Here is a 16,132-nt window from a genome sequence, read left to right as displayed (position 1 = left end):
TAGAATGAAAGAAAAAGATATTCTAAGTCTTTATTTCATCATATTTTGAAAGTATTAATCGTTTGTTGTTAGATTGTGGTTTTTATCCCGTCTATGTTCGTTGTTTTGCTTTCTATAAGAATGTGTCTTGCGTTTCCGTTTCCGCTCTGAAATAGAACAATACATTTTCCACTGTAGGTAATTCAAAATTTTAAAAATTCCTTGTGTGGCGATGTTTTGTGATTCTAGATCAATATATAATGAATTATTACACATATATTATGTATAACTATACATATTTATAGTTTTATATGGTATGGAAAGAAATTTGATATGAGACATTAATCTTCTATTACACCCGTTAGATATAGTGTAGTACTCTGATAACCTTTGCCCTGCTGATTTGACTACTTGGGTTACCAACTGTGACAGATTTAGGCATTTTGAGGGTCTTTATAGTAATTATACAGCCGGATTTCGCTTCTATACACACGTACACCACACTGACGCGACACGGCACTGAACAACGGGCTGGCTAGGAGAATGGCGACGTTTTTACTCACCGTCGTCCGGCAGTAAGTATGATGTAACAGTTGCTCTTCTGATGTACCGGTATGTGACGGTACATAATTTTGCAACTTTGCACCAAGTACCAAGTTATCCAAGAGATTTAGAAGAGATCCAATCTCATTGATTGCAAAAGAAAGCCGGCAAGCAATAGAGTAATTGTAATATCTGCCATTCAAATTAAATCCATGTTAAACTATGCATTTTTATTCAAGTGTGACGTGTCCTCTGTACCGAAAATAGGGTATGACTAATAGCCTCTTTGTATACAACTTCACACTTACTAATGTACATAACTATCCAAAAGAAAATTTATCATCAAAATTGTTTTGTCTTGCAGTGGAGAGACCAGGGAAAATAAGGAATTTATCTTGCAAGGTATGGTATTTTTGTTTTATTTTATTTCTACAGAAATGACAGATACTGAGCTAGATGGTGTTTTATGAAACCTCCTTGGTTTTACTTACTACTAAATCTTATATGGCATTGGTGAGGTGTTGAATCTTGAAACTGCCGAAGGCTCATGTAGAGCATTTCGTAATCAATTTATAAGAAAATCTGGAGTCTTGCATCTAGATTTGAGTCCTAATGCCTTTTGCATCTTATGGCCCCAAAGCCACTTAATTTTCAGTAGTATTTAGTAACTGTGCCTGAGTCTCTCTCCTTTGAATCTAGCCTGGGTGCCATTGGATTACTACCAGGGATTCTACACTTAGTCTAGCTTTGATGGCTAGGACTAGGGTTAGAAGTCAAACTTTTAGTGTCCGAGTTGTCAACAGCTGGAATTCCCTACCTGCTGAAGTCATCATCATCTTCACTACTGCTTAGCCCGCTATTTGGCGGATTATTAGCAGCTGCGCAAGTGTTAGTAACAGGTGCAAACAAGGGGTAGAAAGGGGGCTGGACAAGGACATGTGCAGGAACTGGACAAGAGGTTGCTGCAGAGAGCGCTAACCAGTTTAAAAGTAGGCTAGATGAACACTGGGAAGAGCGTAAGTACACTGCATGAAGGAGGCAAGATCAGGACATAACAGGCGGATAAAGCCTTCTTTCCTGGATGCAGTATCAAGGTATCTTTCCTGAAAAAAAAAATTGATTTATTTCAGGGTTGCGGGCGTAGGAGCCCCGGTAGTAATCGGATGGCACCCAGGCTACTTTGCATCAAACATTCAATTTGAAGTGATTGATATATGTCCTCGGTTGTTTTTGACTGGTTTGTTGTTGTTTGTTTGTTTGTTGATGTTCTGCAGGCCAGATGAACACAAACCTGTCTGATGTTGGTTACCACCAGGCCGGGCTGGCAGGAAAACGTCTGAGGAACCAACTCTTCACCCATGTCTACACCAGTGATTTAAACAGGGTCATGCAGGTAGCACAGCCTATACTCATGCAGTGCCTCTTAGCACTAGTACAAAAGAGTATTGCATTCCTAGTACGGTACACTCACTCATGACCCATGACCTCAGTGGTCGTAGGGGCGTCATGACAGCCAGCCGTAGTGATCCATGCCCATCCTGTTCTGTCCTCCGCCTCTGTGATCAGTTGTGAAGTACTCAGGCCAGTCCATGTCTTGATGTTATCCAGCCAGGCCATCTTTGGCCTTCCTCTTTTCCTCCCTCCGGCTTCTGTACCTTGCATAATGGTATTGGCAAGTGTGTTGTGTCGGCATACGTGCCCGAACCACAGTCAAGCACCAGAAGCTGAAGTACTTCTCACAATGTGCACACTGTATCACACTGTATCATAAGGACTCCAGGAAGAATAGTGCATATTGAATTGTATCACTAATGGAGATCTAAATAAAACAAACAAACAAACAAACTGGGCATGCATTCCCAGTTTGATCTGTTAACTGGCTTATAGAGCTGAAAATACATCTCAAAATACAAGGATGAATAGATGACAAAATTTCAAAAGCGTCTTAAAACAATTTTCAAATGCAACATCATTCTACCTAATTCACACATTGTTGGTTATCTTTTACAGACTAGCCAAGCTATTCTGGACAAAAATGTACTGAGCAAGTCTCCACATGTCAAGGTTGATAAGAGGCTGAGGGAAAGGGTAAGTTGTTGAAGTGTTACTTTGTACAATATGAAATTGATGTGATATTGTTTAAGTACTGAGTGATGCTTACAATAAAACAACCAGAGTTAGGAATTTTGTATCTGTACTTGTAAGTTGTATGCTCAATCAGTATAACAGTAACACAGTTCAGTTAATAAAAAACTCTTTTTACACAACCAAGAGATTTATTCCACCAACATTTCGGTGACCATCTGTCACCTCTTCAAGGCAATTCTGACTGGTTCACATGGCAATGCAGCACAGGTGTTGCTGTTTATACATAATGAGATGCATTCCCAAACGCAAAATATTTACATATGTGCAAATCACTGTGGAATAAATCTCTTGGTTGTGTAAAAAGAGTTTTTTATTCAGTGACTTACCAACCTGATGAAGCTATTCACGGAAGTAACACAGTTCAGCTGTAGGATGATATTTAGCACATTGAAAGGATTTCTGACTCAGCTGTGTTTATATTTTCAAGGGTTTTGGTGAGGTTGAAGGGAAGACAGTTTCAGAGCTGAGGGCACTGGTGGAGAAATCAGGACAGTTACCACAGAACTTCAAACCTCCAGGGGGAGAATCCCCATTAGAGGTAATAATGTTTTGTGTTGAGTAGAATACAAATGTAGATACAGTAAAGTTGCCTATTAATTATTATGTGTTAAAACAATGCATGCGCTTCCAGTAATAATAGTTTTTTCCAAACTCTGCAATTTTCAAGTACATGTAGTCAGTTCTCTGAATTACTACATGTAATAATACCTTTGAGTTTCATCGGATAACAAAGTTCTTAATCCACAACCAAAGAGTTACAGCAGTTGATGTTTCAGTGACGGTCTGTCACCTTCCTCAGGGCAATGCTGACTTGTTGTACTTCGCACTGCAGCTAGGTGTCGCTGCTGCATTATACAATGTTGGATGTAGAAAATCATTTACCAGCCTGATGAAATCATTCACGGAAATATCTTTCATACTTCCACCATTTGCAGGTGAAGGCCAGAGCAGAAGCATTTTTCCATGACCTCTGCAATGACCTTGCCGGGGAAGCTGGGATAGGTCAAGTGGAAACACTGCAGCATGCTGCAATGGCTGATGGGAGTGCAGAAAGGGATTGTGGGACGGAGGGTAATGTTTTAGGGGAATGGAACATACAGGAAGGGGACAGCAAAAGCTCAGTAACACAAGCATCTACTAGCGCTTCAAAAACTGACGCAGGAGTAACAGTAGCCTCTAATTCGCAACCACAAAATGTTGATGTAAACCTAGCATCCAATTCACAGACAGAAGATACTGAAAAGTATGATGCCAGAGTTTTGCTTGTGTCTCATGGCGGAACGATACGTGAGCTCTTTAGGCATTTGATTGATGACCTTGGGTGTAGAGTGAAGAGCAAAAGATTCGCAATGCAGATTTCTCCCAACTGCGGGATTTCTCAGTTTGTGGTCCAGCTCAGAGAAGGAGGGAAAAGGCCCGTCCTCTCATGCCAATTTCTACATGACAAGTCCCATCTGGAGAATGTTGTTGATTTCGAGTTATGATCAGTGTTAACATATTGGGATGGATAAGCAATATTCTTCATTTTACACACTTTTCCAGGTAACGGTATTCATATTCTTGATTGTAAGGTAGCTAATGGCTTGGTATGAAATAATCATGATATTCTGGTGTACGCGCAATGTAACGTAACATATTTATGGAAACATGGAAAGTTGACCTGATCTAATAAACACTACACTATATCACTGACTGATTGTTTTGTATCTGGCCTGCTGGTTTGACTGACTGTTTTCCATAGCTTTAATCTTAGAAGTGCCGAGGCCAAATCAAATCTACCCTGTAGCATGCCTAGTCCAGTCATTAGCGACTCTGCCTCTGGACCAAGAGGTTGTGAGTAGGAATCCTGGCTGTTGTCGCTCACCTGACATGCACGCTGCTTGAAAGGCTTGCGGTCCTTAGCGCATGTTAACCTATGTTCCACTTTTTGTTAAATTTGTTGAAAAGAGCTGGGGAAATTACCCAGGTGCAATGAAACTCTATATACTGCACATAGCGTCTGTCTTCTCTGTCATCACTGGTGGAAGATTAGCTCAACTAGTACTGTTCCTTGCCTTCATTTGAGCTAAACTGCTTGAAGATCACTTTCATTCCGGCTGTGGAAGGGGTAAACTTTCAAAGCTCGGGTCGCGTGGTGCAATGGCAGGGTTTCCCCAGAACCCAGCAGTCCCGGGTTGGAATCCCCTGACGCCACCGATGTGCCCTTGGGAAAGGCATTTTGTATGACTTTCCTCCACCAAGGTGTAAAAACGAGTATTTATGTGTCGGTCACCACACCAGTAATAGCTGCCTATGTCCCAGTGTTGCAATTCTAATCAAATCAAAGCAAGAACAACAACCTTGCTATCTGTTGTCATGTTTATTGCTTTGAAACATTATCAGCAATCTGGAAGACAGTTGGTACATCATTGTTCTTGTTAATCTATAAACATGTACATAACAACTGTAAACTTGTAACTGAGACAAAAATGTGGATGACTTCAGACACAACACAACAGTTTTGAAAGTGAAATCAAAATACAGGATAACTTATTACACAACTTTGTAGATATGCAGACAAAACTCTCTAACAAAAGCAGTCTTATAACTTCTTAAGTGATACGAAAAATAGCAACAGTTTTTGAATCATTGTTATAACTAGAATCTGATGTTATAATATGCAAGGTCCCTTTAGAAGATACCACTGTGCTGTTTTGTTACATCTATTCCCACAGTGGCGGAGTGACAGTATCTGGAATATGTACATCTCTACTAATATAGCAGCATGGCATGCCTGACAGTATGAATATATGCAACATCTACGAGAATAAGCTGTTTCAGTTTGAACTGCACATGCTGAGTAGGACGCATTGTGGTCAATACTGTAAATGCAGGTATGGGATTTAATTTCGCGGTAGAGAGAAAATGGAGTGTTCGCAGTGGTTTTAAGTTTGCATTTGAAACAATAGTAGCGCTACAGTCACATAATGGACACTTTGGTGATTTTAAGTTCGCAGGAAAGAGTTCACCATGAAAAAAAAAACACCGCAAACATTTCTGCACTCACAGTGCGTCAAAGCTGACGGCCCGAGACAAACAAAACACATCTGGACATGTATCAAGCATGGTGTCAACACAAGAACTGTTAGAAGATACTAGGGCCTTCACCTTTGACCTTGCGCATGTGCATTTCAAACCGTGAACTGGCTTATTGGTATGTTTACAAAATGGCCAATGCAAATTTAAAGCAGTCAAAACTAAATTACAATTTGGTGCACTTTGTTACATGATATTCCAAAATGATGATGCAAATCAAACTAGTTAGGGTTAATTTTTATCAAAATCTAATCTTTCTTCCATGTACATGACTATTTGTACAATGTACATAACTAAGAAGACATTGGGAAGACAGCTGACATATTCTACGCTAGCTAGCTGATAAAAGTCATATTTCAGCAATGGTTGATTTTCATACACATCAGTGACAAGTTAGTCATGCACAATTCCAAGTCTTTGCATTTTAATTTATCTTAAATTGTTATAAGTTTGTTAGTGGGTAAGTTTACACCACAGGGTCATAATTCAAAGGTCATAGGTCACAATGACAGTTGCTTGATACAAGCAAAAGAAACACGCTCTTTTTTCAGTAGAGGAACTGAAGAAAAGGGAATTCCAATGGTTCACAGGTGAGTTATTTTTCCATATTATGTTAACCCTTGGATAATGAGGTCTGTGAAACTGATATAACCTGGCCATTAAACAGAAATTGATATGTCATCTATAATTGTAACTAAAAAAACTCTACATATAAATCCAGCCGAAGTGAAAAGCTTATGCAAAATCATTCACATAGTGTTTCAGTGTATGAAGATTTCATGTATTTTAGCATATGATATTCAAACTTGCTAGCAGACAAATAAGCTTCACAGATACAGCTTACAAAACTAAATTCTGTTACATGGTTTTCAAACCATTTGTAATACCCGAATAGTATTCCTCAGTTTATCATATATTATGAGCTGTTGTTTTCTTGCCAGTAATACAAAAGTACACAAGGCACTGGTAAACAATTGCAATGTAAGCAACCACTTTTTACACAATTTCTTTGCATCTAAATAAACGTCTGTACAGAAGCAAGCCTATTCCTTTAGTAACTGGTGGTACGATGTACATGTACATGTACTTGTAGGTACAGATTTATTTTGCATATACAATGCTTTTGTAAAGACCAAATGAACGCTTGCAATTCTGGTACATGTACTAAAACCTTATTTGCTGTTTATTTCCGAAGGACATTTGCAACTTGTTTTCAGTACAGAAAGGTAGACTGAAAAATAAATGCATCAAATATCTAAGATAGTTCCCCCACACAAATTAAAGCTAGTTTACTAACACAATAAACAAGGCCTACATGTACATGAAAAATGTACACACTTACATTAAGATATTATTGACAATCTCTTCACATCTATCAAAAAATATAAAAAAGACAACTCTTCAGTATCCTAGTTTTCGCAACATCTTTAGACCTAAAAAAATGAATTTTCTGCCTCAAAGCGGCCCCACTTGATTAAAACGTTTCAATTTTTCGGGGAAGTTGTCCTTGTATAATACTGGGTCTGCGCGGTGCTCCATCATTTTGAGCGGCATCATGCCGTAGATGTCGGTGAACTTGTTGATACAAACTGACCGCTCCACCATGTGGGACTGATCAGCGGAGAGGTTGTCCACGTTGGTGCACTCCGGGCACTTGAACTTTTTCCTGGGAGTCACTTTTATCGGTGCTTTTCCTGTGGGTTAAAAATTTGGGGATGTAAACTTTTGTGTACTTAAAAAATGTTGTAACAGTAAGTCAATGTTGATTTTCAATGTCCTACTTTCAACATGCACAAGAGGAATTCTACCTGGCTTATATCAAGGAATAAACAACTGGAGCTTACTAGTAGTACTTCATTGTTTGTAGGGTACAATTTGGCATTGCAATTGTAAGATTGTCAGGCCTTTTAAACTGAAATATGACTATTCATATATATAAATCCTTCTTGAAAAATTAGTTTGTGTGAAGGCAAAATAAACATATCAAATATCATGGTCTACATATACACATGTGTATATACAGAATTGATAAAACTATACGCCCTAGTAAGAGGAGACTGAAAATTGCTGCCCCCCCCTCAAAAAAATGTACCCCCACTCTACTATAACTTGAAACAAACCCCTTTAGATAAACCGTCCTTACCTGTGACGTTAGCGATGAGGAAGTTCATGGCAATGTCCTCACAGTTCATGTGTTTGTCCACCCAGTTTTTGATGTCTCCTGGCATGGCCATGCTGTACAGGTATCCAAAGTACTGGGGGAAAAAAAACACAAATGCAGAAAATCAGCAACAAATAATTTATCTACATGTAATACAATACTTTCAAACACAACTTCAAGAAAATTAAGACAACAACATTAACTTGACAAGAAAACTGACTTATCAAAGCAAAGTCCAAATGTTAGCTTGAAGGCTCATCTGTGCTTGTATGAATCATTCTGATGCAAGATTAAACTGTACGTTCCATCACAAACAAATTGACAAGACTGGAGTTAGACAGTTGAAAATTTTGGCAATTCCAATTTTTGTGTTGTAAATTACAGTTCAACCTTTCTTCAGAAAAATTTACAAATGTTTTGGTCTTTATCATAGTTGCAATGACCAACTACTTCATACATGTGATTTTTATGTCAGTTTTCTTGCAGATGGATCAAAAGTTTAAATAAAATATTTTATGCTACGGTAACACAACAAAATCAAGAAGTGATGGTAGTACCTTGTGGTAGAAGGCGGCACCTGTGAGGACCATGGACACGTCGTTTGTCCACTCAGATTCGTACTTCCAGGATTTGGTAGCGTTGTCCCAGAGGTGAACTCTGCCGGGGTAGCCCACTAGTCTGTCTGGGAACTCTCTCCAGACCTAGTTTAGGAAAAAAAATATCAGGATCATTCATAAATTTTCATCAAAACACCTTAAGTGTCAGCAAATAAAGACAACAAAACGTAAAGAAATTGAAGTTAGTCCTTCCCACAACATGGTGTACCATACTGTGGCACCCATCTCTGTTTCTTTAGCCCTTAGGCCAAACAGTTGTACAAGCACAGATTTATTATACTACTGTACAACAGCGAGCTAGGCTAGTCCACTGGAAGTGGTGTGTGGTCAACTTCCATACTCTTTTCCGTAAGTGGTAAGAAGCAGTATGCACCAATGTTTAACTTGGTCATGAAATTCAACCTGCAACCAAAAGCAGGCATAGCAAGCTCTCTATCCAGTAGGCTATTGCTAGATTCAAAAGGAAACACTATATTCATGTCATTTCTGACAAGAAACTAACCCCAAAAAGTGTTAAAAGAAAGCTAAATCCTTCCATAAACTACTAATTTTACATGGCTATATCCAACCAATCCGAGGGAAGAAGACATCATTACCTCATAACCGAACTCTAGTTCGTCAGGTGTCAACATGATGATGTCATCGTCGATGGCGAGCACAGCCTCGGTCTCAATCTCGTCATATGGGTGGAAGCGGTTACTCAGCTTATTGGCCGTGGTCTGGATGACCTTGAGCGGCTTGTTGACCTTGGGCCAGGTGGAACCTGGAAAAAATTGTGACAGCATTAAACTTAAAATCATTGGCACTACTGCATTATAAAAGATACATATTTTTATATCTTTTATTTCCAGGTGGTCATTATGCAGAGGCGGTCACTTGTGCAGGTTTGACTGTACTCAAAACTTGTGAAAACTTCTTACAAGTTACAGTTTAAAAGAAAGCACATTACAGCTACCTTGAGGAGGTGACTTTGCCTGGTTGTTCCAGACGACCAGGATCTTGGCGAGACTCGGGGTCTTGGCGATCTCCGTGATCACGCGGAACAGACTCTCCACCCTGTCGTACGTCAGGATGACCGCCGTGAAGCCCATCGCTTGGGTCGGGATCAGCGGCAGGAACAGCGGGCTGGTCACTCCAGACTTAGAAACAGAAAAAGAAACTCGTCAAACATAGGTAAGGTTTAAAAGACTTAGAATCTAAAGGTTCTGGGTTCAAATCCCAGGATGAACACAGTGAAGCCCATCGCTTGGGTCGGGATCAGCGGCAGGAACAGAGGGCTGGTGATTCCAGACTTTTGTACAAACAGTAAAACATATGATATATGGTGAGGGGTGTGAACTTAGAAAACTAAAGGTTCTGGGTTCAAATCCCACGAGGACCGCAGGGTTTTGGGATGAGAGGCAGGAACAGTGGGCTGCTTACTACAGACTTAGGTACAAACAGTAAAGCATACATGTACTTGTTAACCATAGGTGCCAAACTGGACTTGTCACTCCAGACTTAGGAATGAATAGAAAAACATACTTGTTAACATACAAATTTCTCTACATATCTTTGACGTAAGTTTTTATTTTCATGTCTGTGGCATTTTGGCTTATAAAGTAGTATCTCACCTTGGGCGTTGGGTCGTTCCAGTCTTCATATGACCTTGATGCGTGTCTGAACGCCCTGTCGTTGATGACCTTTAGGGTTGTCATGGTGATGACCTTCATGGAATGGAAGTATGACCTCCAGAAAAACTCAACCTGAAAAGGGGAGAAGTCATGATCCAGAACAAAGACGAACTCCCTGTATGAATTTTTGACTGACTTTTTCATTTTTGTTGGGTATTCTATTCCACTCTTGATACAGTTGTTGGCTGGCATTTAGCCATGTAACAACAACATAAGCAAGCACAGACACTATTTTGAATTTGAAGAAAAAGCACTTCATAGTGTATGTTAGCTGGCCTGGATGGATATGTCAAATTTTGGTCTGTTCAGTAATAGGACGAGACCTGAATGAACATAAAAGCATGACTTAACTTCCCAACCATGTAGTAGTAGCCAACATACAGGCTCCCTGTAAAGCTAACAGTTTTTAAAGATATTCCGTACCTGTCTCCTCATGTTGTTGATTCTCTCCTGTGAGATCCTCCTCAGCACGTTGTGAACATCTGGCAAGTCTTCTTCTCTCAGCATCACTGCAGCCCTGTCAGGGGGGAGGGGGTGGATGTAGTAAGCTTCAACTATGTACAACATGTATAGTATAAACCTAATGATACTGTACACAAACATATCCTTAATATTTGTGTTTCAATGCAGCTCTTAGAAATTCTCCCTGACAGCAAAGTCTTACATACCTACATTACTAGATATCTATTTTCAAAATATACTGTGCAGGAAAAGGACAAAATTTTCTGTTAGTAGTTCACAATACACATTAAGGATACTGGTGGATATAGAAACATAGGCTATCATTGGTATTTTACCTCCAAATAATTATCCGTACACATGATACAGACACAGGACTTAGTGAAGACATTTTGTTTTTGAATTATTTTTGGGGGGGGGGGGGTGAGTGGGTACTACTATTACTAACCTTTTCTAAAAAGAAATATAGAAATCTATCAGAAAAAAAATTGTACTACATGTACTCACCTTTTCCAGTCCAGGACTTCTGAGAAGGGCATCACATACGTGTCAATCGCTACAACGGGGATACATCCGGCCATCATGGCGTCGCTCAGCGCACTCTGACCCATCCGCGCTCCCCGCAGAATCATACAGAACGTCGCCTCCTGTAGTTAAAATAAAGGCAAAATATATAAATTACAATAGAATGCGGACAGAGTCTACAAGCATCCTTCAGGTATGTTTAAAATTGCAAGCTACATCCACAAGGTGTTGCCAAAAATTCTACTGGACTTGCATGCAAAAAAGTGAAAATAGGTGATAAGTACAGCATCCCTACAGATACATGTACAGTTGTTTGCCTGTGACTTAAGTAAAGAAATACAGTCAAACAGGTACAAGTGACCACCTGGCCAATGTGACCACTTTTTGGTCAATTTTCCCCATTGGCCCTAGCATTAAGAATTCTGTCTATAGTGACCACCTGCCCACAAACTGACATAGACTAGACCCCATCAGTCCCCTGAGTGGTCTTCTTGGGCAGTTTTGGCTTTTGGTATCACAGCTATACAGCTGTACTTACCTGAAGAATATCAGGATAGTTGTAGACCCTGTCCTCTTTACATCTTCTCCTGTGGGCGGGGATGCCTTCAGGTAGGTCGTTACACCTGTCCAGCACCAGGACATCATCGTTGTCCCTAGCAACAGCATCGAGCTCTGCCCGGAAGTCCATGTGGATGACTGTCTGAGCAGAGACAATCAACCATGGCCTGGAGTACCTGAAAAAATGTATGTATTTTTTACCCCTTTTAGGAAGTCTTGTTTAGACAGGTTGAAAAGGGGTTCGGGAAATCTTATTTCATTCATTAATAATTTATCTTTAGGATATTTTGCACTAACCATTATCATCACAATATTACAACAGTCATATTCTTTATCCATAAATTCATTTTTGGTGTCCGATTTACTCCAAAGGCTAGTCAAAAAAGTTGTTTCAATGTAAAAATATATCAAAAATATCAAAATTTTGAAAAGAGGTATAGAAACGTTTTTACTCTTTGGTATTCCGCGGAATTTCCTCCAGATTTTAAAGAAAGCCTTATTTTGTAATACCTATCTATTTTCCTAATAGTAATAAGAATTCAAAATGTATTGAAATGAAGAAGAAATAAAAGTAACACATCAGCAGTCCTTACCCGTCCGGTTTCCCTGGTAGCTCCATATCAGCAGTGAAGGGGTTGAACACAGGAATGCTGACATCATAGCCCGGTCTGTACGTCCAGGAGGAGAACCCCCCTCCCGCCAGGATGGCCTTCCCTCGAGGTACCTCCAGCGCAGTGTTGTAGTCAGGCTCCATGCCTGTACATGTATAAATGTAACGGTCAGAAAGAAAACTAAGGGAGCTAAGGGAGCTTGCTGCGAACCAGACATAGTGGAGAGAGTTGAAGAAAGACTGATTGCAGCTGCAGGGTGTCCTGACTACTGCAGCAGCAGAAAACAGTGGACTACTACTACATGTACTACTAACATGTACATGTAAGGGCATCTTCGCTGGATAGCTTTAGAGAACGCTTGCAGCTAGATGAGCAAAGGTTACATTGTAGGTGTGACAGGTCGTTCAGTGCAATACAACCAGCTGCTGCCGCACTACATGCCTGCGAAGCTGGTGTATTACACTGAAGGGCAGTTAGACCGGCTGTACACATTGTAGATACAGATAACAGATCAACGAATGGTTTACTCAATTCAACATTTACAGAACAAGACGACAGCCTTGCAGGCACCATAGGCTGCACTGTAGAGTACATGTACATGTGTACATGTATGTACATCAACATATTGTTACATACATAGATAAAATCGGCAGCATACATTCTGTTGTTCTAAAATTATTTGAAATCACTCTCCTAAAAAATATCATTACATTTATTGAAGTTAATACATGATCTGGTGGTATTGAAATATTTAGTCAAATAACTTAAAGTTGGAATCACAACATAATTTTCATTAAATCATCCATACCCGGCAGCATGTTAAACAGTAGGTGGTTGGCGCCCTGCAGTTGAAAGTCATGGTGTCCGTGGTTCCATCTGTTAAAACAGGCACCAAGAAATAAAAAAATTGGTCAGCTATATATGTGGATCTGCAGAAAATAATTTGCAACAGAACTGAGTCAGCTTACAAATATGACTTATATCATGTGGTAGAGAGTGTCTTGAGTAGGACTGTTTAGCCATAGCCGATACTGTGGGGCAGATGTGAATTAGGATTATCTAATTTTGCCATGGTCAATATTGCCAAATGTGGAAAATTCAGATTTGTGTACTTTTCAGTCTGTAGATCATGCTGTCCTCAGGTAGCCAGTCTTTTTTTATTTGATGTCTTTATTTGATCAAAATTTCATCTTCAGGGAGCCTTATATAAAACTTAAACACCCCAAGCCAAATACACTGTCCATTACTCCATGTGAATTTAGGTTGGCACCGGCCCAAAGTCAAGTCCACCTGTGCCAAACTCCTGACAGCTCCAATTCCACTGTACACTGTACTCATCCTGTCTATACATGCACCGTTGGTGAACTTATGGCTTGGACCAAACCATACATGTGATGTGGGTTGTGATGTTTTCATGGATATGATTTTAAGCATGAAGTTCTCATACTTAATTTTGGTGCTCCTTTCATGTATGCACATTTGTATATCTGTGCAATATTTTCTTTTGCTATATACATACAGTACATGTACCATGAGTCCATGTACTTTAAAAAAAAGATGCTGAGTATGTTGCTTGTGTATTTCACAGCATAAACAATATACATATAAAGCCAGTACTCAAGATAACCCAACTTTGGACTCAAAACACCCACAACACACACATATGTAGGAACAGTTTTGAATCTTTAATTTGTAGTATGGATGTCAACTTGAGTTATCTACAAGTCAGTTTTCATTGACAAGACTTCAAAGATTGTCTGCTTAACTTGAGACCTAGCTATAGTAATATCCTGCAAAAAGTTTTCTATCACAGTCTGTACCTTACAATGCTAATTACAGTCATTCCACAATCTACAGGTTATAGGTAAGTTAATATCAATTATATAACTGACCTTGGTAACCTCCCTAGGACCTGTCCTGTTTCTCTCAACCTCAGAATGTTCTGATTCATAAGGTCGATTGAGGGCACAAATAAACACGCCCTCGCAGGATCGTTGGTGTTGTATTCGCTGTCCGCTATCGTCGTTAGAACCTCCTGAAACTCTCGCGAAATTGACGGCATGACGGGCACACCGTTTTCGTCCACATATTTCTTCATTGGGTAGATGTAGACGCTTATTCTGTTGTTGGGACTGGCCTGACATTGATACGGGTCAAAACAACTGTGCATACGACATTCCAGTTCACCCCTGTCCGGTATCGCACTCATGAGCGGAACCGTTACTTCTTCTAAATGGCCGACATCGTAGAGACTGAAGGATTCGCGTTCCTCACGGATGTCGATCGAATGCGGCCAGAACTGGAAGATACCAGTCAAGATGAGCCCGACTAGAATAATGGTGAAGAGAATTAGATAGAAGTTCTTGTACTTGACGGGGATGAATCGCGGGTAACCCGAACGCGAAGAAGTCCTTAGAAGCGGCTGGTGCCGTGATGTCGGTGAGTTAGGATACATGGCGACAACATACGCTGTATAGCACTCTATATATTGACATGTAACAGATGTTGCTGGTCTTGTACGAGCAAGGTTTTTGATTCACAACCAAGTTCTGAGGATAACTGTTTGTTGATATGTCCACATGGTTCACAGGTTGGTCGTAGGGATGTTGTGTCGCTCTCTTTCTTAGTTGTTCAGAACACCTTACGTCATCAGTTGAAGAACATTTCAAGAACTGACTGAAACAGAAACAGAGAGGACGTGTTAGTATTTTCTAACAGAAGTTTACGATAAGGCAAGAACACGATAACCTCGAAGGCAAAAAAAAGGTTGTACCTCAACAAACTACACTTTAGGACAGGGGTCTATTGTGTTCTATATAAACATTCAGTATTTTTTGTACATGTATTTTTGTCTCATCATAATAGGAAAACTGCCGATTTTGTCGCACATACACATTACATACCAATGTTAGACATAATTTCGCGACAAATTCAGAAACTTAAGCCTGAAACCTGTAAATCTTCAACCGGAAGTACAAGAGGAAACGACAAGAACTTTAGGAAGAAAGGAAACAATTCACGCAATCCTTTGACATACGGAACAGAGAAAGGAACAGAAGTTTAGTGCCGAAACACGTGCCCAAATGACAACATTCTTTGTGTATGAGATCTCGAGCGTTAAATACATAACATATATCTTACTATATTACTAACTTGGGCTGTTAAAGTGGTTAAAATGACCAAACAACCAGGTGTGTCGACATTTACCTGTCTGGGAAATGTCTCAGTCTTCTGTGTTGTGGACTGATCAAAAAGTGTCAATAAGGGGTGTTCAATATTGATCTTATTTTATAGTGAGGTTTTTGCAAAGTATAGTATATCTACGACATATCAAAGAATATTATCATGTCTTTAAATTTAATAATAAGTATCAAAAGGCTCTACTTTTAATGGCGAGTTAATGTCATGTCATAAAATATAATTTATTTAATAAACCACCCCTACCATTTAGAACAAGCTAAAACAAAGATGGCGGTCAGACAGCAAAGATCGATGGGACATTCTTTCCAAAAATGCAGTGAAATCGTCAAAAGAGTAGATTTTTCATAATTCGTCTATTAATTTCCCGAAATATCACAATTACATAACTTATGAGACGACAAATGTAACATTTCTGTTGTAAAAACGTATATCTTTTGTTAGGTCAAAGGTTAAATATGGAGTATTTCATTATTGTAGACTGTAGCTGTAAAGGATATTGTAGAATTCTTTGATAACTTCGCTTCAATATAAAAGTAAATAACCAAGTATATTTATTGATATAGATATTATCATATCTAGTAG

General features: G+C 39.5%; 2 protein-coding genes across 3 annotated transcripts; one reads left to right on the top strand and one right to left on the bottom strand.

The window, feature by feature from the left end:
• The first annotated feature begins 374 nt into the window (after positions 1-374).
• On the top strand, positions 375-4,362 carry LOC136421435 (fructose-2,6-bisphosphatase TIGAR-like). Its single transcript, XM_066408735.1, has 6 exons — positions 375-554; positions 887-924; positions 1,797-1,915; positions 2,533-2,610; positions 3,098-3,208; positions 3,606-4,362. Exons 1-6 carry the CDS (start codon positions 523-525, stop codon positions 4,152-4,154), a joined length of 927 nt encoding a protein of 308 aa, XP_066264832.1. The 5' UTR covers positions 375-522; the 3' UTR covers positions 4,155-4,362.
• A 652-nt stretch (positions 4,363-5,014) lies between these two features.
• Positions 5,015-15,597, bottom strand: LOC136422058 (exostosin-2-like). 2 transcript variants are annotated; one of them, XM_066409692.1, is made up of 13 exons: positions 15,557-15,597; positions 14,242-15,025; positions 13,158-13,225; positions 12,332-12,494; positions 11,719-11,914; positions 11,163-11,302; positions 10,620-10,713; positions 10,137-10,268; positions 9,479-9,662; positions 9,120-9,286; positions 8,464-8,607; positions 7,889-8,000; positions 5,015-7,439 (listed from the first exon to the last, which is right to left on the bottom strand). In XM_066409692.1, the coding sequence occupies exons 2-13, from the start codon at positions 14,802-14,804 to the stop codon at positions 7,201-7,203; spliced, it is 2,202 nt and encodes a 733-aa protein (XP_066265789.1). In that variant the 5' UTR covers positions 14,805-15,025; positions 15,557-15,597; the 3' UTR covers positions 5,015-7,200. The 2 variants fall into 2 exon arrangements, with proteins under 2 accessions (XP_066265789.1, XP_066265790.1); XM_066409693.1 differs by lacking the exon at positions 15,557-15,597 and adding an exon at positions 15,503-15,524.
• Positions 15,598-16,132: the final 535 nt, after the last annotated feature.

This window comes from Branchiostoma lanceolatum, chromosome 16 (assembly GCF_035083965.1).
Source record: "Branchiostoma lanceolatum isolate klBraLanc5 chromosome 16, klBraLanc5.hap2, whole genome shotgun sequence".
NCBI classification, from domain to species: domain Eukaryota; kingdom Metazoa; phylum Chordata; class Leptocardii; order Amphioxiformes; family Branchiostomatidae; genus Branchiostoma; species Branchiostoma lanceolatum.
Note: the sequence above shows the minus strand (reverse complement) of the source record. Positions and strands in the feature narration are given on the sequence as shown.

Bases quoted from the DNA above. Each gene is read 5' to 3' on its own strand.
- LOC136421435 (XM_066408735.1), top strand. From the start codon at position 523: ATGGCGACGTTTTTACTCACCGTCGTCCGGCA. The intron at 555-886 runs GTAAGTATGATG...TTTGTCTTGCAG, and splicing joins TTACTCACCGTCGTCCGGCA to TGGAGAGACCAGGGAAAATA. The intron at 3,209-3,605 runs GTAATAATGTTT...CACCATTTGCAG, and splicing joins GGGGAGAATCCCCATTAGAG to GTGAAGGCCAGAGCAGAAGC.
- LOC136422058 (XM_066409692.1), bottom strand. From the start codon at position 14,804: ATGTATCCTAACTCACCGACATCACGGCACCAGCCGCTTCTAAGGACT. The intron at 10,269-10,619 runs GTACGGAATATC...TCCCCTTTTCAG, and splicing joins TCAACAACATGAGGAGACAG to GTTGAGTTTTTCTGGAGGTC. The intron at 8,608-9,119 runs GTAATGATGTCT...TTCCTAAACTAG, and splicing joins AACTAGAGTTCGGTTATGAG to GTCTGGAGAGAGTTCCCAGA.